The 23,390-nt window shown below is 43.0% G+C and overlaps 1 protein-coding gene across 5 annotated transcripts in view; it reads right to left on the bottom strand.

Annotated features, from left to right (window-relative positions):
* Nucleotides 1–23,390, bottom strand: part of Tanc1 (tetratricopeptide repeat, ankyrin repeat and coiled-coil containing 1) — a 255,800-nt gene that overhangs the window by 50,570 nt on the left and 181,840 nt on the right. For 3 of the 5 annotated variants that reach the window (XM_045146817.1, XM_045146816.1, XM_045146818.1), the window contains 4 exons: nt 20,126–20,256; nt 18,838–19,024; nt 6,566–6,829; nt 746–868 (listed from right to left, as the gene is read on the bottom strand). In XM_045146817.1, coding sequence (XP_045002752.1) covers nt 746–868; nt 6,566–6,829; nt 18,838–19,024; nt 20,126–20,256 — 705 coding nt within the window. Of the gene's footprint in view, nt 1–745; nt 869–6,565; nt 6,830–12,248; nt 12,377–18,837; nt 19,025–20,125; nt 20,257–23,390 lie in introns of those variants that run through there. The other 2 variants (XM_012952495.2, XM_045146819.1) reach the window with 2 other exon arrangements.

Consider the following 23,390-nt stretch of genomic DNA (forward strand, 5'->3'; position numbering starts at 1 on the left):
AAAAAAAGAAAAGCATTATTTTAGGAAAATGTCAATCTAGTACACTTACACACTATACTATTGCTCATATATCTTTGAATACTTCTAACCAGGCTCTAAAAGTATTTCTGTAATACTTCATTTATCATACCCTACAGATCCCACAAAGTGCCCTACTAAAATGATTTGCTAGTCCTTTCATGCTTTCAGGTTATTTTCATGTCTCAAGACAGACATATAGGGAAAGCAATGCAAGCGGCCAAATCATGTCTGACTGGTTATTTGAAACCATATGGAAGATATGTTTCTTCCAACCCCTGTATAAGAAAAATGTAAACCGTTTCCTAGACACAAGGGGATAGATCTTATCTAGGTTCAAGGGTGCTTTGCTCACAAGGTAAGGCCACTGACCACACAACTGTGCATTACAGATAGCCACAGGATGTAGATGGCATGGCCAAAGGAATGGAAACAAACTGATTCTTTGTTAGTAGTAACAATCTAATGAATGTTAAACTACCTTGCATTTCAAGATAAATTACTGCAGTACTATTTTTCAACTGCAAAAGTAATTTAAGCATACATGTTAAGGAAGATGTCTAAAATTATTAAGGCTGGCCCCCAGCAGGCTTTTGAGATTCATTTTTTTGAAATATATACACACTTTACATTATGCTTTAGAAATAGTTTTGGTGATGGCTATCAGAGACTTTCAATGTTTAGTGAACAAGCTCACCTTTGTGACATGGGATGCAGGGATAAATACCTTTAACTTCCTGTGCCCTACCTCCAGCTGTATTGTGCCACGGTAATCTGATTGACGTCCGGAGAGGAGCATTTCTCTGCCCATCTAAATAACTCAGGTCTTCCAATTTGGTAGAGCTTGTCGCTGTAATAATAAAGAATAGTTAGCTTAATGGTGAATTTAATGCCATACCTAACCTACAGTACATTACAAATAATTCAGCTCAGATTTTCAATAAAATTTATTTTAAGAAAATCGTTTGTCACAGTTTATTTTCCCAGCAGTCTTAAAAACGGAAAGACTCAAGCATTACTCATTCTTAAAGTTATGGTGATCTGGTTGCCAGAATTCTCCCCTATTCCTGAAAAGAGAACAACTTTACCATAAATTTTATGAAGAAACCTGACAAGCAGTGTCATGCAACAAGCTTTCAGTACTTACTGCTAAAACATGGCATGAAACTAGATTCTTCTTTTCTGCTCTTGAAAGCTCTCTGCTGTTAGGAATCCCAACATTGCTAATTAAAGAAGCAGATTCTACACTCCTAGGTCCACAGCACTGTTAACATTAAAAGCCAGTGCTTGGCAATGAAAGTAAAAACTAACCCCCCCTCCCCGCCCGCTGCTCTCATGTTTATTTCTGACCAAATTAGCAAGATTCATAGATACCTATTAAAAAGCATTGAGGGTTGACATTCATGACCTCACAGTGCATGACACTACCTATACAAGACCTTCACAATAGGAGGAAAAAAATATTGACATCAAAATAGAAGAAAGACTAATTGGAGAGAAGAAAAGATTCAATGGAGAGTGGGTTTAGAAGGGAATTATCATGGTCTATTATCTACAGTTATGGAAGTTGTCAATAAAAAGATCTTTTTAAAAAAGCATTAGGGTCATTCACACATATACACATGTAGTATGATTATAAAAATAACTAGTGTGAAATAATTTTGCTAATTCTCAGCAAATCATACAAATACATAACACATATTTTTACTTAAAAAAAACTCAAAAACTTATTTACAGGTACATCCTGAGTTACAATGTACAGATAAAATTAACATAATTTAGTCTATGGAGTAAGTGTTCCAACATAAAGTCCTGTAAATATTAAACATATGGTTATCTTCCAGGACAATAAAATGTACACACCACTTAAAATCAGGAGTCCGGAGAGCATTGCATTTCAAGGGCTAAGTCTTCTAAGGACTGCTTAAGTCATTAATGGGACTAGAATACAAGAGACAGAGGTCAAATCGGACCATGAATATTCTGAAAACCTCCAGCTACCCCACTGGTTATATATAGCATGCAGGTGCTGGAGCACCATCTGTCCTGAGCCCTTCCTGTGTCCCTTCAGCTCTCTGCTCTTTTCTTCTTTTTATACATACCACTCCTCATTGTTTCATTCAGCCAACACCTAGTGGTGGTGAACTTGCCCTGTCCCCTCTTGAGATATCCTCAAAGTGCAATCAAGCATGTGCTCTACCTATTCACCCTCCTAATCAGCAGAGAAACATTTGGACTCTTGCCTTCACGTGTGCACATGTGCTTCTGTGTCCTATCTGTGCACAGGCACATCATGTACACATTTAAGAGAACACTCCATGCATGGCCAGAGACCTCTAGAAAGACTCAGTGAAGCTGGGTGTGGTGGTACACACCTTAATCCAAGCATTTAGGAGACAGAGGTAAGAGGATCACCATGAGTTCAAGCCACCCTGAAATTATATAGTGAATTCCAGGTCAGCCTGGACTTGACTGAGACCCTACCTCATAAAACAAAAGAACAAGCAAACAACAACAACAAAAGACTCAGTGAAGCTAGGAGTGGTGGCAGATGCCCATAATCCCAGCACTAGAGAGGTAAAGGCAGGAGTATCAAGAATTCAAGGTAATCCTTGGCTACACAGTTAGTTTGAGGCAAGTTCAAAACAAAAAAAGACAAAACAAAACAAAATTAGAAGAAAATGGGGCTAGAGAGATGGCTTAGCAGTAAGAATGTAAGCCATATACACAAGGTGATGCAGGCATCTGGAGTTCCTTTGCAGTGGCTGGAGGCCCTGGGGTGTCCATTCTCTATCTCTCTCTTTCTATCTGCATCTTTTCCTCTCTCAAATAAGGAAATAATTTTAAAAATAGAAGACAATGATTTAGGCAATTCTTTTTAAAATATTTATTTAATTAATTAATTTATTTGTGTGGGGGGGGGAGGGAAAGAAAATATGTGTGTATAGACATGCCAGGGCCTTCTGCCACTGCAAATGAACTCCAGACAAATGTGCCAAATTATGCATCTGGCTTTCCATGGATACTGAGGACTCAAACCCAGGCCATAAGGCTTTGTAAGCAAGAGCTGTTAACTACTGAGCTAGCTCTCAAGCCCTCAGCCCATTCTTTATGCAGGAATTTCAGAGGCTTTAAGTAGGCTAAGGCAATGGCAGCCTTTCTGGTGCTTCTCTCCTACCTTGCACAGCATTAATTTCCTGGAGCAGTAGCAGGACACCCCTACCCTCAAGGCCTCCATCTCTTCAGGCTCCCCAAAGCAGCACAGATTAAAACAATTCTAGGTTCCTGCCTGAGACTTGGAATTGTGGAACACCACAGCCAAAGCCCATAACTCACTTCAGTTTCAGCAGCTATGAGGACACAAAAAGTCTCAAAAGACCTCACATTTACCCTTTCCTGATCCTTACTTAGAGCATCATTTAGCTTGTAATTTGCGACAGATGAAAGGGTTACAAATGTCAGTCAAAAGGACATTCCAAACAAAGAACTGCAGAGGAAGCCTACTTTGACATGGATGTAGGAGAGGGTGAGACTTCAGTGGTCTGTATTGAAAGTTCCAACCCCAGAGTTGGCTCCAAAGTATGTAGACAGAAGCCTCAGCAACTGCATTGAACACGGCTGACTCTCTGTTTCAACCATGATTAAGGACCGAGCATTGAAGCTCGCATCTGGAATCATACCCAGCACTCAGGAGGCTATAGCAGGAAGACCTTAAGTTCCAGGCCAGCTCAGGGTACAAAGCAAGATCTTGTCCTGAAAAATCAAACATACTCCCTGCCCATGAGTAAGCAGAGTTGAAAGCTGGAGTTGAAAGTTGCAGTGGAGCCATAAGCCACCAGCTGCATTTACCCCTGTTTTCCAACGCATATTTGAATCCCTGCAAACACCTGGGAGCAGGGGTAGTGATGCCTCAGCTGCTTTGCTGTGAGCCCAGGCACTCGCCACCAAGCGGAGCAAGTGACTTGGACCATTATGCCTTCTTACACAGATTCCCAGACATTAGCAGTACAAGAGCCAGACTCCCATTTAATACTAACAATAAACACATTCAAAATTCTAAACCCTATTTAGGGCCAAGAATAATCAATTGTATTCTCTGTGATTAAACCATTCACTTTTATGTGTGCATGCACGTGTGTGTGCATGTACACTGTCTTACATCTGGGGAGAAGCACATTTCAAGATGCTACAGGAAACAGTTTGGTGGGGGAGGGGTCCCTACGCTAAACAAAGAGCACCATCTGCTAAAACCCTAAGTCACAGACCAGCCCACCAAAGGTAAACACTGGTAAGTCCAGGGAAATCACCAGTTTGTGTTTCAAGAAAATTGGATCTCCACTGGTAATCGTGTTTGTTGGTTTTCTGAAGAATTAAACACAGTGTCTGGGATCTACTCTGAAAGTGTTTCAAAAGAAAAAATAAACTAGTCAAAAACAGAACCTATTGACCAATATCTAGATTAGCTAAGATATGATTGTGAAGGCTTTGCATCCTGCTTTTTCATGATGGAAGAAACTGAACATGTCATTCATCTTGATGTAATGCACAAACATGTCAACTCAATCTCAAGGCAAGAAATACATTTACAAAGACCATCTCTGTAGTATGACCATCTCTAAACCCAGCCTACTTAATTTTATAGTCTGACCAAAAAAAAAAAAAAGTCATTGTGCTCCAGTTTGCAGTCAACCACAGCTCTCTGCAGCAATAAAGGCTGATAGAAAAAGCAATAACAGCAAAGGCTGGTGACCTCAGAAACTAGCTCGCTCATCTAGGGCCAAGGCCAGGTCCCATGTGAACAGAGGCCTGTGTCACCCTGCCAGTTCTTACTCTACCCCACATACACACCCTCCACCAAATGGCAATTTGTACTTACATGGAACTTAACATGCTAATACTTCCAAGGGATTGCACTGTATGGTCCTTCACATTTTATTTCATTCCTCTAACTTTGAGTGTACCCTGTCTGTAGCAGGACCACAGCCTGTCTATTAATGATTGAACCAGCGGTACGGCATACAATCAGACAATGGAACATTATTCTTTTCGAACAACTTTGAAACATGTTGCCATTCCTTCCAGTGAAGTTCAGTTTAGGGGTAGGAAGGTAGACAGTAAGAATCTTCCAAACTCCATTATTAATAGCTACCACAAGGTAGGCACTTGCCTGGTCACTTTCAAACTGTGCACTTAGTTTTAACACACGCAACAATGGAGAAATGAGCAGACCCATTAGGACAAGTAGTCTCTGTTCAAACCCATAGGTAAAACCCTTCCATTCCACACAGGAGCGCAGCAGAATCAGACAGCTTTCTCCATAATCACAGCAGTCTCCTGGAAAAGCTCACACCCACTGTCATTTCTCATAGCAGGAGACCAAATAAAAGCAACAGAAAAAGGTTTCTTTTAACACTGCTAATATTAACGTATTAATGTGTCTTCTAATTTTAAAATAGGTTGGTTATAACAAATACAGGTGTGCTATTTTGGTGAAGAAAGTAAGGCTGGCAAGTGCTGGGACAAAAGAAGTGACCCAATTCATTCTAACTAGGTAACCACAGCCTCAAACAGCTTGCATGAACTTATTATGTTCAAGGGGTAGAGCAGTGGTGGAGGGCACAAAAGCTTTTGGAAAAAGCATCAATCAATACACACAGTGCTCTCCAGTACTTCGTTCTGCAGGCATGCCAAATTCCCCTTTTGGAACAAGGCCATTTGCTTCCTTTGAAAGTGAATTAGAGTTGTACCTCACAACTTTTCCATTAAGGCCATTTATTTACCAGCTGCTTCAGGGTTCCATCGTAAAAAACACCCAACACCAGCCAGAATGACCTAGCATACACTGAAGGAGCATTATAAATTACAGAAAAATCCTTTGATGTACGAAGAGCCTGTGTTAGTAAGGAAGACATTTTAAGTGCTATGCTGGTAACAAAGAATTATCGTGACAAGTTCCCCTTCTAAATTCAGCCTAAGACCATGGAGTGTAGAAAGGTAAGACTGGCGTACCTCTCTCCCCACTCACCAGACTCCTCATGTGAGGACAGGCCACTGAGCAGTCCCCCTCCTAACCCATGCTATTGGCATCATACTCCTGCTGGCTGCTACATCTTGCCCTCGCTTCCACTGCATGTTTCAAACTGTGATCACCATTAGCACGGAATTATACTGAAATATCTGACCTCCCACCTACAACAAGCTTCAACCATCAAAACTAAGCTGTAAACTTGGATTTGAAGCTCTCTGAGCTGATATTACCATTTCATGGGAAATAATTCCTGTTTACCAAGATGTAATAAGAAGCTGTGAATTCACTCAAGACTAAAATAAACTCAAAAGCAGCGTTTGTGAACTTTCTTCCCTTATCTATGAAGAAACACAGTACAAACCATAGATTTAAAGAGTGAAAGACTCACTGAAAGACCTTTAAGTGTTTACGAATGTGGTAAACTGGGGCTCTGGAAAAAGATCACAATGCTGGCCTGTGTCTGGACTGGATTCCCATGTGACAATCCCAGGGCTTCTCGGGGGAGAGGCACGGCCTTACCTGCAACTGAGTTGGGTCGTGGCATTATTAGCGAGCTGGAGCTCTGAGAATAAGGGACCGGACCATCTCCAGCTGAGGATTCCGCTTTGGGCAGCACGCTTTCCACTGACCCAGTGGTCTCCTCTTCTGCCACTGGGGAGCAGTTATCTGCCCTGCGATCATGAAGCACTCCCTTCTGAACCCCTAACCTTAGGCTTCCATCTTTATTCCATTCCAAACTGGAGCCACTCCGGTCATCATTTTCGGATGAACTTGTAATTGTGGCTGAAATGAAAGATCAGAATACTTTGAAGGAGGCCAGCCACAGCTAGGGCTGCTGACAGTTAAACACATACTCCGCCCTCCCCAGGATCACTGGGAAGTTCTTCCTGTCCACACAGATTTTTATCTAAGTAAGTTTCACACAATGTATTTTAGTAATTAAAAGAATGTTGCTTATCAGGGGAAATAAACTGCTAAATCACTCTACAGGAAAGATTTTTTAAAAACAAACACAAACCTCTGATTGGAAGATAATGAAAAAGCTGTCTAAAAGTATCTGAGACTTAACAGTAACTATGTAATTTGGAGATAACAAATCATCTCTTTAACCAAGATGAATTACTTATATCTCATTAAATTCCTTTGAATCTGTAAGTATCTGATTCAAATGAACATTTGTTGGAAGAGAGATGAGAAACACAGCAGTTAGTGCAGACAAAAATGCAGGACGATATCTATAGAAAGAAAAATGCAATTATCAAGTCAGGCAGAGAATTAAATGAATTTGACATTTATAACATCTATTCAGCATGGCTTAGAGAGGCAGACTTGCCTGAATGGAAAAAAATCTGTGGCCAATGCAGGGAAAGTAAGAGTATGGGAAGGTATACTATAACCCTTGGGATGAAAATTGACCTCTGAAAAAGAAAAGCTCTCTACGAGACGAGGAGACCATGGAGATCTGCCCCGAGAAGGCCGGCAGGAGTCACTGGCCTCTCCAGGCCCTCCCCACCTTCAAGCCTCCAGATCAAATGATTTCATCATGAAGAAGCAGAGGAGGAGGAGCAAGGGGAGGAGAAAGAAAACCAGCACAGGAAGGGGAAAAAATAGAAAAACCTTTTGTAAACATCTTGGCAAAGAACAGAGAAATGAGATTTAAGAAAGGAAGGAAGGGTAGGAGGGAGGCAGAGAGAAACACATAGCACTTACCCTACACTGTGTCTGCAATCAGCAGCTTCTCATTTACAGATGCTGAACTGTGCAAGAGTCTCTGCAACCCCAGGTCCCCAGGCCACTCCGGCCACTCCTGCAGCCACACTGTGGACCTAATGCTGAATTATGTTCTTGAGGACAGGAGCCAGGTCCACTAAGGTGCTGTCTGGATCCCAGTAGCCCAGGCCTCTGATTGTGAGCCTGGCAAATGGGAGAGTGCCAGCCAAAGTGCACTTAGGCCCAGCTGCCTGGAGGGAGCAGCTTTATTCACACACACGAGCAGCACACTGTACCAGCGACTGACCAACGAGCTCAGAGTCACTTACTTAGGATCAAAGGGGCTTGAACGTCGTTTGGGTTTATTTTTAAAATGTTCTTTAAAAGTTAGGAGTAAAGACAAAACAATTTCCTTGCTATGGCTTAGGCATCCTGCCACAATTCTAAGACTGTCCCTGCCTGGACTTATGCCCTCTGGTCTCCTTCCTATTAAACAAAACAAAACAAACACAACTCTTCCTACATGTGGAAACCTCCACAAGGCGCTATGTTATGGAGCTAAGCCCTTCCTTTTATAGAAAGCACATAGTAAATAACAAATGTTTGCTGAATGAATGAATGAATGAGCAAATGAACAAACTTCAATTCCACTTGCAGTCAGACCCTGCACCTCACTAACCCTGCCTGCTCAGGACTTGCCATCATGTCTGCTAACCAAAGTGAAAGCTAACTTGGGTGGGTTCTGCCTCACATTCTAGGCACCATCACTATCATCCCAACATTTTGAGTGTGCCAGCAGTCTCTCTGTGGAGTCAAGTACCACCTTCATTGTGTTTTTAAGTGGACTACTTGCATGAGTGTGAATACAGCAAGAAAGACTCTTCCCATCATGAATGTGTGGCTGCTGCCAGTGGTCACTGGAGGTTTTACATTATGCCAGAGACCATGTTAATGCCTTACTGGAATGATTTCACTTATTAATGAATTTATTGCTTACTTATAGTGATTCATTATTAATAGTAACTGTCAATAAGTTAAAAGCACAAAAATAAGATAGTCCTGTAAAACAAGCTGTTATAGCAATTCAGCATTTTGAGCTCCTAGAGAGTTTTTCTCAGATACTATAATAAGTTTCCTGGGCTACCCCAATATCTGAATGAGGAGGAAATGAGAAAGTTCCAGGCAAGTGCTAGGAGAGCTATGCTTAGCTTTGTTTTGACAATATTATTTGGTGGTACCCATTCTTAAGACGAAAAACAGGATGTCTGAGATGTTTCTTCTCACTTGTTCTGCTCTAGGTGCCATGTGCTTACAGAACTCAGTCCTAACTAAGATCTCAAGCAGTGGAACAGAGACTTGGACCATCTCACTTCTTGTAACAAGTGCCAGCAGATGGCAGGCCTCATAGCCCCAGAACCCAGGAAAGCAGCTAGGGACATCTGGGGGAATCTGGCTGGGGGATCCCTGGACTGCAGGACAGCTAAAGACCCAATGTTCCCAGAGGAGCCAGGGTCCACATAGTACTCAAGATGTGATGGGGTAAGAGAGGAAGATGCAGAGCTGCAGGATCAGTCACTGGAAAAGGAAAGAATAGCCATTTCAACAGTTTTTCCTTTGTGCTGCTGGGCCTTGCATGGGCTAGGGAAGTGCTATACTGCTGAAGTGCATCCCCAGCCCTAGGACAGCCACTTCAAAAGAGGAATATTAAATGTCAGGGTTTCTTAGCAGGAGCCTCTAGTGATGAAGAGGAGGCAGCCTTCGTACTGATGCTAAGAAGCTCATGTCAGAGAGGTGGTCCATAGTGCACATTTACCTGGGTGTCAAAAAGCAAGGAGGTGAGAGGGTTTTGAAGCCCCCTGCACAAAGCTTGGGCCGTGGGCTCATTTCTCAGCTCAGCTACAACTAAGCTCTGAATCAGACCAGTAGGGCAAATAAAGGCCAGCTAGTGGTTTTCCCTGCATACTTAAGAAGTCTACCAGTCTTCAAGAGAGAGGCTGGCTCTCATAATGCATAGCATGCTACTTCAAAATATTTCTGGCTTAAAAAAAAAAACAAAACCCAAACAAACTCTTACTTAGGTTAATATGATCACTTTAAAGAATATGTGTGCACCTATACAACGAGGACAACATCTTAAATATCAAGACACTAAAAAAAAAGCCTCTAAAGTAAATGCTATCTTACATCTTTCCAAGACTACTCTAAAAAGTATTCAAACATTTTCCATTATGTTCTTCCTGCAACTAGTAGAGATGCCAGCCTTTGTCAATGGAGACTTGTCATCATCACCCAGGCTGGGTCTTAATCACTCTCCTAACACGTACGACTACATTCCACCAAGCTCGCCCCACACATGAAGCTAACCAGGTTTGGTGCTGTTCATTGGTTCACGCAAGCCACTTCTTACTCTATACCTGCTTTGAAAACTCCATTACCCCCAGGTACACTATCTATCATCCTCTGTGGTAAGCGTACCTTTAATCGGATTCAATGCAAGGCTCTTCTGAAGAGCCTTGAGATATCAGGGCACAGATGTGATCATCACAAGAGGGAGGAGGTGGCCAGCCTGGGAGCCACTCACCCCACTTTACAGGTGCATTGATGGACTTGGAAGACACTGATTGGATGTGGATTGTGGTGCACCCAACACAGTTCATCACATTGTGTGTGTGCAGCATGTCTCTGAAGCCATGCTTGCCTGAACATCATGGCACATATAAGGAGTTCTGTAAGCATGTGCTTACAAACTACAGTTCATGACGTCTGCCTTGTTAAGAACCATCATCTACCACCAAATACTTTACTAGGTACTTTTGTCCTTCTCTCTGGATTATCATCCACATTTCTTGCTGTTTTTAGGTTCTATGTTATAAGTATACTTAAAATCAAGTCAGCAAAAAGATGACAAAATCAGTGTAGATCCAGAACCAAGCAGCAGTGGTTCAACGGGACTTAAATCACACTAGAGGTTTAAAGAAACATCAAGGAAAACAGGAAGGATTACTTTGTGAATCCAGAAGGAACTAAGGACCAAGGAGATCAAATCTATGCTGCATGCAGTAGAATCTCCCTTGAGCTACAGCAAGGATGAGGTGCAAGTGCAGAGGACTCAGGACCCTGGGGACTAACCTGGGCTTCTCTGCTTTTGAGAGCCCATATGGTAGTCTGACTCTCCAGGCACCAGGAGGATACATTTCTACCTTTACAAAACAGTCTTATGCAACTGATTATGTTTCTCCTTCCACTGGCTACCAGGAAACTTACGAATAAAACTTACTACAAAGGTGAGGAACATTGCATGATTTTGACTCCTAGTTTCATCTTTTCTTTAGCTCTTATTTCTTTGCCCTAACTCATCCTTTCACAGAAATCTCTGTTCACTACATGTTTAGTATGTGTGCTGCCGAAGAGAGCACTCACTACACGTTTATGTGTGAGCACTGCTCATCCCCTAGGGAGGAACATAGTATAAATAAGTATGCCTGAAAACAGTGAGCATCCACTAGTGGCTGGCATGCATCGTATGCTGGTGCTGACTGTGCCAGGCTGTTTTAAGCCCTTGTCACAGCTCAACTCACTGCTTCCCTGTAAAAGTATGCTGTGCCACATTCTTCTGATCATGCCACATTAGCATTAGAAAACCTGGGGCATGTAGTCCTAGGTACATTAATAAATCATGTATGCATGCCACCTAGTTTGTTATACTTATAAAACATAGACCAAAAAGTACATTTTAAATGATGAGGAAAACCCAGAAGTTATGATTTTCTTCATAGATTGCCACATATTCTCCATATTCAAAATAAGGGCTTTATATATGACAGCCCTTCCCTAGGTTTGGAAAATTTTAGGTAAGAGAGCACACATACTTGAAGTACTGCTTAAATCATAAGAAAAATAGGGCTTTCCTCTCTGGATAAATGAAGAAAAATAAAGTAGTATTTAAACATTTGTTAACTTTCATATTCAGTTTAATGGTTGACAGAAAGAGCTTAAACGTTAAAAAGCACTAAACCAGTGAATTAATAATCAAACAAGAAAGGAATAAAATGGTTGCTTATGAACATAGGAGAAGGGAAGAAATGAGTAAAAACAAAATAATCTACTACAGACAGCCTCCTCTGACTTATCATAAATGAAGATCCTTGGCAACTTTGGGAAATTTTGTTTCAGTGTAGCAAGGGAATTCTGAGTTGTGAAAATATCAGCACCCAGTGGAGGCAGCAACAGGACAGCTCTCGAGGCCCTTGGCTTAACAGAAGGGAGGTCTCAGTGGTCCTCTCCTGTGAACTTACACCTCACACCAACAACTGTTCACAATTCCAGGCCTCACTTTGGATTCCAGAAGCAGCAAAGGCAAAGGCAGAAGGGTGAATTCCGCCCGCCCTTATCCTCCTAGTCAGGAATGCACACTGTGCTTTCTCCTGTTCCCACCTCTGGCCCACTGTTCCTGCAAACTAGCAAGCCCCACACAGAACAGTCCCTGGCTCACCTGCAGTCCCAGCTCCTAACCTCCGTCAACTCAACAAGGTGAGGGGCCCTGGAAAGATAAGCAAGCTACCTTTCCTGGAGTGCCGGAGGACAAGCCCAGTAGAGCCCTGGAAACCAGCTCCAGAAGCTGTCTGGCTTCTTCTGCACTGGTCCCAGGACGACAGCTTGGGACTTCCGGCCAGCCCTGCCCCTTCTGGTACTGCGGTAGCAGCCCTGTGCACTGGATTGTGACAGCCAGATCTCTGTACCAAATCTGAAGCTCAGTGCTCGCCCACATTGCGCAAGGTGTGCTATGCCACAACATGCAACGGGGCCAGGGCCCCAGCCGCAGTTCCCAGGCACATTCATCAGGCCCTTTGATTGTGGAAACACCTAAAGGAATGGCTGCGGGCAGGGCAGCGTGGGAGGGGAAGCATTGGACCCGCCTCTTTCAACAGGAACACTGCCCAGGCTCAGGGTGCCCCTGCAGCACACTCTCCAGAAAGAGTCTGAGGAATAAACATGATGTTTCTTGCAGGAGCAGACCAGAGGGGGCAGTGGTCACCTTGTGCAAACTTGTACACAGACTGCACCCACAATGGAGCATCTGACAGTACACTGTAAGGATGCTTTTCCAGGGCTCCAGACCCTTGGAAAAGAGCTCAAAGCACTTAGTGGTTCGTTTTATTATCAACGACAGCAAGCATCTTCCATTAATGATTCCTTTTATACTTCTCAGCAACTGGCAGAGCAGATCATTCTGCAGTCCCACAGGGGGACTGCACAGTATTGTAGCACAGTATTGTAGGTATCCATAAAAGTTTGCTGCACCAACAGAACAGCCTGAAGACTCCAACTACTGAACAACAGTACAGCAGGTGCTCTGCTGACTGGAATTATCACCGAGGATTTCTTTCCCACACTGACTATATTAGCAAATCATATATGTAAAGAAAAATTTTCCTCCTTCACCCAAGGGATTTTTTTTAAAAAGGGCTTCTATAATTAAGAATGATTTTTAAAATTGCAGGCAATGTAGCAAAATGAATATTAACCCAGATTTGAAACACTCTAAATAGTCATTACCCAATCAGTTACCAAACATTTCAATTCAGTAGGGAGGGGGGCAATACAGGCAGCAACAGCCAGCATTAGCACAGAATCAAAGGGGCAGGATTTACATTTACTGCCAGTTAAAAATGAAAAGAAACTACAATTAATTCATCATCATCATGTGCCTCTGCATTGGATCATCTCCCTGGGGACACGAAGTCCAGGAAGCAAATGAACTACAGCTACCTCTGGAATCACTTTCATTTTACAAGCTGAGACGGAGGCATGAAAAATGTCCATGGAAGATAAAAAAGTCATCCCTACAGTAACATTGTTTTTAATGTCCTAAACACTGAGCAGAAAAGCCAATATTATCACACCTCATCAGACCACAGTAGGATACTAACCAAAGTTCCAGTATTGTACCAGGAGCCACTCTTGTGGGACAATGTTTCTGCAGAGGTGCTCCTCTAAGCTTATCCCTGCCTCCCTACTGTTAACCCAATGGGACACGGATTGCTGAAGCCCAGCACTCCACCACCCAGTCCCCTTGCTGCTGCTCAGCTGAGCTGTGGGAGGCCAGGCGGGCTTGGGGGGGGGGGAGACACAATGAATGGGGGGAACATGGCCACTGGCACTCAGGGTCCTCCTGCCTTCTTGGGGCTGTCCCAATACCACCTCTCAAGAGGAAGCAGATGCAAAATGATTAATACTTAAGCAAATTTAAACCTGGACCGGGAAGAAAGGAAAGGTAGGGATGACTGGCTTTTAATAGGTCCCTCCCTCAGCCAGAATTTTTCTAATTGCTACCTCAAAGTCCTCCTCCCTGGCACAGCTATCATTAACAGAAAGGAAGGATCTTTTTTTATTATTATTATTTAAATCTTGATAGGAAAATGGGGTTTTATTTTTGTTTCTCCTCATCCATGTGGGTATAAAAATTAAAACAGATTTAATTAAAAAATGTTTCAAACTGGGTGTGGTGGTACACGCCTTTAATCCCAGTACTTGAGGTAGGAACATCACTGTGAATTTGAGGCCAGCCTGAGACTACTTAGAGAATTCCAGGCCAGCCTGGGCTAGAGCAAGGCCCTACCTCAAAAATAAATAAATAAATAATAAAAAGCCGTAAAACCCACTGTTTCCAGCATTCTTCCCCCCAAGAAAAGTCCCACTGGCTTTCATACACATTCCAGTGAATACACATACTTTATTTTTTTCTTAAGTTGGAATTAATACAGTTTACAATTATAATAATTGTAAGTTGTAATAATTACAATCAAGTTATAGTCAAAGGAATGTCACAAAAAAAAAGCCTACAAAAGTTTTCTCAGGCATAGAGGAAACACCTTTAAAAGCATATTTCTTTATGAAGATTTTTCTTTCCAAAGCAAGTAATTGAAAGCTATTTTATGGTGATTGGGTACAGCTGGGTTTCACATTTGGCAGATTTTCACATTGCAAATTTGAAAATCAGACACTACCTTCTAGGTAATGCCAATGATTTTTAATACATAAGGAATAAGGAACTTTTCATAAAAAATTAAAAAGACATTCATAGAGAATTCACTTAATCCCATCCAGCTTAGCCAGTATTTCTACATGACAGAATTATTATACTTCTAAAGACATTTATGTTGGAAGAACTTGAACCTCTTGAAATAGGATAAAGTGGGACTCCCCTCTGGATAACATAATGAAGTTGAAAGGGGTGGGAGAGTCTATTAAGCCCTGGCCTTACAAAGCAAGATTGGAAGGGGGCCAAGTTAAGTTCTCCTAACGGTCACTGGCCTGCCTTCACTCCTGCTAAGCAGTAGAAACTAAACTCAGGCAGGGCACCTGTGGCAACTCCAAGGTGGCTGCCCAGGCATGTAGGAACACAAACTTGCTGTGTCTACTGGGCAAAATTATTTAGATAAATAGAACATCGTGTTAGAAGTCAGCTGAAGTAGTAAGAGGAGGTGGAGGAATTTTCAAGGATGGGTTGGCACTGTTTGAAATGTCTCCTAAATGCCCTTTATGAACTGTGCTAATCCTGTGCTAGGAACACTGCCTTGAGCCTCCTGCCGCCCCAAGTGTGTAATACCAAGGCCGCTGTGTGGGCGCTGTATCAGCCCACCCTGAAACCTTGGCCGTCCAACCCCAACTGCACTGGGTCACAAGTCTTACTCTAGTTCAAATGGAAAATCAAATGGAAAGCTTCTTTCTGCTTTCCCTGGGCCTTATGCAATTTGGAACATAGATCCTCACCAGCTCATTTTCCAAGCCACTTCCAGCCTCCCAAGGCATGCAGCCATCTCTGTCTGGTCGGATCATGGCATTCTTGAATATTTTATTCTCTTAAATGCCAAAGATGTCCAAAAGCTGCCATTCCAAGCTATACTTTATAACGTTTGCTTGTTCTTCAGATCGCAAAAGGCTCATTCCAACCCAGCAATCACAGAACCAAAAACATGTATGTCACCGATGCCTGCTCTAGTGACAGGCACAGGCACAAGCACAGGAACAGGCACTGGCACTGGTATGCCCTGCACTGATTGCAGAGGAGCTCCTTCCCCCTCTTGCCCCACTACGCCTGCCTTTTCCAACACCTGCAGCTGACTGCCGCTTCTTTTCCTTCCTACACCATACCATACCACACCTTTGTGTCCCTTGGCAACAGGATCTAATTCCACAGGCCATGGAAGAAACAACAGAAGCACATGGTCACCAGCCCAGAGCTTCAACCATCTACCCAGGAACTTGCACTTTGTAGGACAGACAAGAGCTGACACAGCGGTGAGCATGGTGGTGAGAAGGTAGGGTCTCCCGTGCAATAGGGACTTAACAACCCGTTCCTCACTCTTCCAACACCCTCCGAGTTTCCACAATTTTTCATGTGTAGCTAAAGTAAGGGAGCACATTGGCTGGAATCAAGGAACAAACAGCAACTTTAATGGCATGAAAGGTGCTACTTTATCATCAAAGCAGAGTTTAATTCACTATACACCACTAGGTGCTCCCTCTGTCCATGTGACTTCAGGTAGCAGTGATTCTGTCCTTAATTTCTAGTGCCCAACACTCAGCTAAGAGCCCAGAAGAGAGCTGGAAAAATAAGACCCCGGTCCATTTGGAGAGCAAATTAACTGACAAGTTACATATGCAATGGGGGAGTGGGGGAATTAAGCATGTAACACGAAGGTGTTATTGTGGGGTTGAGGAAGACTGTATTAAGTAAAGCCTTAGTTGAGAGCCCCCTGCAGCTCCATCTTTCATTGGTAGTACAGAAAGCCAAACCAGCACCTTTGCTTTCCTGCTTAAAATATTTTTACCAACTGGGGATGAAGCTCAATGGTATAGCACTTGCCTCACCTGAACAAGGCCTAGAGCCAATTCTTAGCACTGCAAAACACACCACTTTCAAAATTTCAGAATTATATCTCAATGCAAGAAATGAATAATGAATGGGTGGTTTTGTTACTGAAAATGTTTGTAACTAATCAGAGCAGGTAATGCCAGTACTTGAACATATAATGAAATAAGAAGCCTGTGAGGAGGGGGAGGTAGCACTGGCTAAATCCTTGAAGATAAATTCTCTGAAAGATGAAACTTCACAAGAGATAAGGAATCTGTGAAGAAAGGAACCTGGCTACCACAAAATTCACACCAAAGATCTACCAATAGCAGATATCTTGGGAAGAGATAAAGCATTTAAAATACACATACACACACATACACACACACACACACACACACACACACACAGAGATGGGGGGGAGTCAGAGTAACACTGACTGGGAGGGTTTATTGAAGTAGACTTGATATCGCAGCTGGAGAAGCAAAGTAAGATGAGAAAGCAAATTACCAAACAAGCTCAGTGGAAGGCCTTGAAGCTAGGTGAAAAAAAAGGTCACTCTCCACTCGTACAAAACATCCAGGATCAGCTCACCCACAGACAGAAGGTAGGCTTGTTGGCACTTGGGGCAAACAGAGACTGACTTCTGACCGCTAGGTACAATGTTTCTCTTGATGATGGTGAAAATGTTCTAAGATCAGAGTGTGGTGATGGGCACACAATTCTGAACACACTTAAAATTACTACAGTTTAAATGAGTGAATATTAATGGTATGTAAATTATATCTCAATAAATCAATTAAGGCAAAACGAAACAAACCCACCAAAAAAAAGAAAAAACCAATCCCAGAAAAAATGGTGGGAAGACACTGCCTTGCTGAAACTCCCTCACCATGCTGTGAGGAGATCTGGCGAGAGTGAACATCCCACTCCCACCATTCCCACTGGCCTCTGGAGTCATCTCCAAAATCTATACTGGATGAACCCATGATCTGGTTTTTCAAATTAAACTTGAAAGAAATTACAGGTGACTGCAAAAGATAAGGAGCTCAAATGTCATTCCATTTACTTATCTAGAAGTAGAGTTTAGTTACTAATTAAACACAAATATCCCTCAAAGACATTTGCATAACCCAGCAAAGGTGAAGGTATTCACTGTTCGGAAGAGCTCCACTATGAAACCATATACGACCTCAGAGCACAGAAAGTCCTGAGTGACCCCCTCAGGTCTTACCTATCTGCTATCTGAAAGGCACCAATATGCAGACCTGAGACACACCCCCCTTAACCCCTGCAGAATTATAAAAGCAATCTGTCTGGGATAAGGAATAAAAATAAGAACTCTTAAAATTCTTGGATTCTAATATCACACAGTTCTACAGACTTCCTTGATTTTCTAAAAAAAAAAAAATCAATAAAATGTTTCTCAAGCCACCTAGAACCTGTGCCTTTTGTCCTTCATTCGAGCAGAATCATGTGTATGGCATTGGTATGAGTACGGTGGTGGTGATTCAGGGAAAGCTTCCCTGGAACATCTTGGCCTTGGGGCTGTGGATATAGCACAGGTGATGAGGTCCTTCCTTGCATGCACAAAGATCTGGATTCTAACCCCAGCACTGCATATACTAGGGGTATTGGTGCACATCTATAATCTCAGCACTCAGAAGGTAGAGGCAGGAAGATCATCAGTTAAAGGTCATCCCTGGTTACATAAAAAGTTGTAGGTCAGTCTGGGTTATTTGATGCCTGTAACCAAAATTAGTAAGGAAATAAATACCTTAAAATGCCTAATCTCAAAACCTTAGTCAGATCCTATTATAAAAACACTAGAGAACATATCCCTAGCCTGGTGTCTGGGAAAAAGTGACCTTGAGACTGGGCTGGAGACGTCTTCCTATGTAAGGAATTTCATTGCTCTGCTATGTTGCACGCAGGGGACCTGATACCCAGCGAATACAATTGATCACTGTGGTGGCAGTAGTTTTGTAACTTCAAAGGCCAAATGTGGTAAGGAATATTCTTCCCCTACAGGCCAAGTAATATAAACCTAAGAAATATAGATGCTTCGTTCTCAGCTGCACATGGCCCCAGTGTTGTCTGTAGATAAGAGGGCAGCCCCTAGCAGGTGGCCCTTCAGACCATACTAAACCCCTCTGAGGAAGTGGCTGAGTGCTCTGGTTGATGTGCATTGAACCATTACATTACCAAGCAGTGTGCTTCTTACCTATAATTCCACTGTCCTTGCTCTCCAGGGTGGAACTAGGGCTGCTAATGGTCTCACAGGGACTTTTGTTGGCTGCCGTCTTGCTGACGCAGCTATTCAGGGTTGAGCATGGGCTATCGGTGCTAGGAGAGGCCGTGCTGCTTGTGAGTGTGGAGCAAGGACTGATGCCTTGGCTCAGAGCTGTGCACTGCAAGATGAACGGAAGGAGGAGTTAGAGTGGCTTACACAGGACGTTTTGACACATTGTTTTGTTTTGGGGGCTGATACAATGAACTAAGCCCAGGAGAAAATGGAAAGACAGGTTTTAACCTCTAGGTGAGAATGATTATAGCTACACAGGGTGTGTATATGGCCTAAAAGGGAAATGTCTTTGTTCTGATCCCCTCCTCAAGATTTTTTTTCCATCAAAAGGGCAGTCTTAGCAATGGTTTCATGGAGACACACAGCTGTAATGCAGAGATGGCAGACAGGCAGACTTCATTTCATTTAAAATCTGCAGAAGACAAATGGGTTATTTGACCTCTGTACAGAAAACCCAGGGACTGTGTTTTTATAATGTTTCACAAGCATGCAGCCCGATTCAATTCCTGAAGATTTATGGTCTCTGCGTTTAAGGAAGAAGAGTGTGGCCACTGCTGTCTCAATTCACCCCTAACATCTCCTGGCAGGGACCCTGGCTGGGGGTGGGGTCTCCAGCCCCTCTCTGCTATCCACACATCTCATGTTAGGCAGGAGGCTGCTGCTTGTGCTCCCTTGGATGGGGAGGGAGTGAGTGCTCTTTTCGTAGATGAACGTTTTGATCTCATTTTTATCTCTGCCTCATCTCCTGTAAATCGTTTCTTTACCACACTGATTCCCCTCACCCCGGATCCCAGCAGCTATGAAACAAAAACAAAAACAAACAAAAAACCACCACACAGGAAAGATGCACCAAAGCAGCCAGGTGAGAAGAATGGTGCTATAGAATTAAAAGTAGTATCATTACCAAACAATTCTTTTAAGTCACTTTCAATCTCATAGCCACTATTCCTGGGGTGGTGACTAGAAGGTTAATATGGATATTTTCTTAAGTTCTGCTCCTTCTTTAACCACAACCCCCCCACCACACACACACCAAAAAAGACCCAGAAACTTTTCTAAAAGAACTTTCACTACACAACAACCCAGAACTCATTTGACCAATCATGTTCCCCCTTGGATGTGTGTATGTATGGGTGGGGGTGTCTGTTCATCATGTCATTCATCCTTCTGAGCAGGTATGAAATGCAGAATAACCCTCAGGCATTACCATGGCTTCGTTTTTGTCGTCAATGGTTATGTGTGTGGCACTTGGGATCCCTTCTCCCAGTAAAAATCCCAGCCTTGTCAACAGTTCTTGAGCGGCTGGCGAACAGCTAGGTTCATTATCGGCCTTTGCTTCTGCAACAAAGAAAGAAAACAATGAAGATGCCCCTCTGGGAATTTCAGCAATCGCATCTGCACTCCAGCTGCCTTGCTGGTGCTTTCCTGTATTCTTACAAAATGTACCACGTTTGACAATGCGCCTCTCCTCTAGCAGTACATTCTAATGCTGAGGACATGACAGGTTATGAAAACAGTTAACAGAGAAACTCCAAGTGCAGAGGGTGAAATATTTGACCTGAACCAGAAAAACCCATGTCATTATCTGACAGCAATTCGTATTCCCACATCGGTGTGAAAAAACTATGAGCATTTTACATATGCCTTTGGGTAAGAAAAGGCTTCTACTCCATCTTAACCTTGAAATGCCAGGTATGGTGGCTCACTCCTATAATCCCAGTACTCAAGAGGGTCTCCATGAGTGTAAGGCAAGTTTGGGCTACCTGAGATCCAGGTTAGCCTGGGCTCGAGTGAGAGACCCTGCTTCAAAACTCCCCTTCCCCCAAAAGAGCACAGTACAGCCAATAATACCACAAGAGGCTAGCAGAACATAAAACCCAAGTGGCATGCTGGCAAAGACTCAGGCTGTTTATATGTTGGGATAAAACTGAAACCCAAGTTCTCATTAAACAAAACAAGGGAAAAGGGCCTTGGTGGAAAACTTGCAAAATCAAAACTAGGATGCCAGCTTAGGTGCCAGTCACTGAGAATCCACATTGAAACAAAGATTGAAAATCCCAGTGAAACATGCCAGAGACAGGACTTACAAATGCACTACTGTCTCTGCAGAAATGTAGAAAATTGTTTTCAGAAGGCTCTATGGTAAATGTTTTCCTCGGGTGCCTCCTGAGGTTGTATATCCAGATTTCTGCACTTAAGAAAAAGTGTTGGATTGGACTTAAATGTTGAGCTAGAGATTAATCTTAAATCTAAAAGACCAAAGGTATTTGGCTTTTGTCAATTATGGTTGATAAATAAAATGTCAACATTATTCTAACAACTCCCACATTTTCAAATCAGTGGCCACTGGTATAAAATAATGCACAAACACAAATTGTAATTATACAACTTGACACTTAATAATCTGCAACTTAAAAAATTGTCCAGGCATTCAGATCCATACATACATGTTTAAACCCATTTTCTTGAAATGGGAAAATCTTCCAATAATGAATGGAGGACTTACAAAACTCAAATGGGGAGAAAGGAACATAGTGAAGCTACAGTTGAGCTACAAGATCACCAACATCCAATGTTAACCCTGTCTTTTGTAAACAACTGAAAAAAAAAAAAAACAAACAGAGCAGAGCTTTCTAGAAGACAATGTGGATTATCGTGTTCTACAGCGGTTTTGCTAAGTCATGCACAGAGAATGGCAGTTATGCAGGAAACCAGGCTTCCAGTATCTTCATGAAAGGAAAAATACATCTACTGCTTGCTTGTTCTGAAAAGTTCTCAATGCTTTGTGCATGAAGACAAGCTGTTTATAGGTTGGATGATTTTTGTCACCTTAGAAAACTGTAGTGCTAAGGTAATCAAGGCTTGATTATTCTGGGTTGAGAGTCCTGGTATTTCCAGATCATTTAAGTTGAACTCATAACATGGAGATCAGTGGCACCATGTCAACACAGGGCAAGGGATCCACCCCAGGGTGGGCAGACCACACCCCTACCATGGCACAACAGAAGGTCCCTTCCCACCTGACTTCAAACTGCACTTAGGTTCTCAAGGCAGATGCGCACTTGGGAAGGAGGATGAGAAACAAAGCAAATCAGCACAACCCAGGCACGCCCAGGGGTTGGACCGGGGACAAGTTTCATATGCCTCTCCCTCACCCTCCAGGCCTCACCCCTGTCCCTTAGTGCCCCAGGGCTCAGGCAGCTCTTTATCACAGGTGGCAGGAGGATGAAGGCAGGGGAAGATACAGATAAAAAGGGGAAGAAGTGGATAAGGGGGCAGATCTCAGCAGTTTCTATATTCCACGCCCCACTTTCCTTTCAAAATAGTCCCCACACTGCTGCTCCACTGTGACTATGCCCTAGGAAGTCTAACTTCTGGATCAACCTGAAATGCTCTGGGGAAACAGCCAGAAACAACTCCCATTTGGCAGCAACTGTGGAGGCCAAGTGCAGCTGCACACCCAGGTTTGGCTGCCACAAAATTCACCCTGACAACAAACACAGCCTGTGCCTCACCTGGGACTCTTGGAAGTCCCAGATCCTGTAGGCCCTACATATAGCAGAGGTACACCACCACCTGGCAGCAGAGACAATGCCACACTGTACCTGCAGAGAGACCCCATATTCTCAATGTGGAGGGAGGGACAGAAGGAAGAAGGGGAAAGAAGAAAGAAAGGGAGGGGAGGAAGGAGGAGAAGGAAGCAATGAAGGGAAGAAGGAAAGAGGGGAGAGAAGGAAGGAAGGAGGAGGAAAAGGAAAGGAAACTAAAAAGTGGCTAGTTAGCCAGGCATGGAGGTATACATCTGTAATCCCAGCACTCAAGAGGCTGAGAAAGGAGGATTGTTGCTTTGAGTTTGAGATCAGCCAGTGTTACCCAGTAAGACACTGCTTCCAAAAAAATCAAAGCAAGCAAGCAAACAAACAAACAAACAAAAAAAAAAATGGCATGGTGGCACATGCCTTTAATCCTAGCACTGGGAGGCAGAGGTAGGAGGATCGCCATGAGTTCGAGGTCACCATGAGAATACAGAGTGAATTCCAGGTAAGCCTGGGCTAGAGTGAAACCCTGTCTCAAAAAACAAAACAAACAAACAAAAAAACTCCACATGACCAGTCATCCAAGCCTTCCCTGCTGAGCTGAGCTGAGCTGAGTGAGATTCTAATATTACTGGCTGAGTTGAAAGGAGAAGCCATGGCTGGATAGATAGCTCAGTGGTTAAATGTGCTTGCTTGCAAAGCCTAAAGGCCTAGGTTCGACTCCCCAGTACCCACATGAAGCTAGATATGTATATACAAAGTGGCTCATAAGTCTGGAGTTTGTCTACAGTGTCAGGAGGCCCCGTGTGCCCATACTCACTCTCTGTCTGTCTGTCTCTCAAATAACTAAAGGGAAAAGAAGGAAAGGCAGGGAATGAGGGTGGGAAAGAGAAAGGAAAAACCAAAGTTCATGATTAGCTAATCCCTTAACTGTCC

Source organism: Jaculus jaculus, chromosome 4 (genome assembly GCF_020740685.1).
Source record: "Jaculus jaculus isolate mJacJac1 chromosome 4, mJacJac1.mat.Y.cur, whole genome shotgun sequence".
Classification (NCBI taxonomy): Eukaryota; Metazoa; Chordata; class Mammalia; order Rodentia; family Dipodidae; genus Jaculus; species Jaculus jaculus.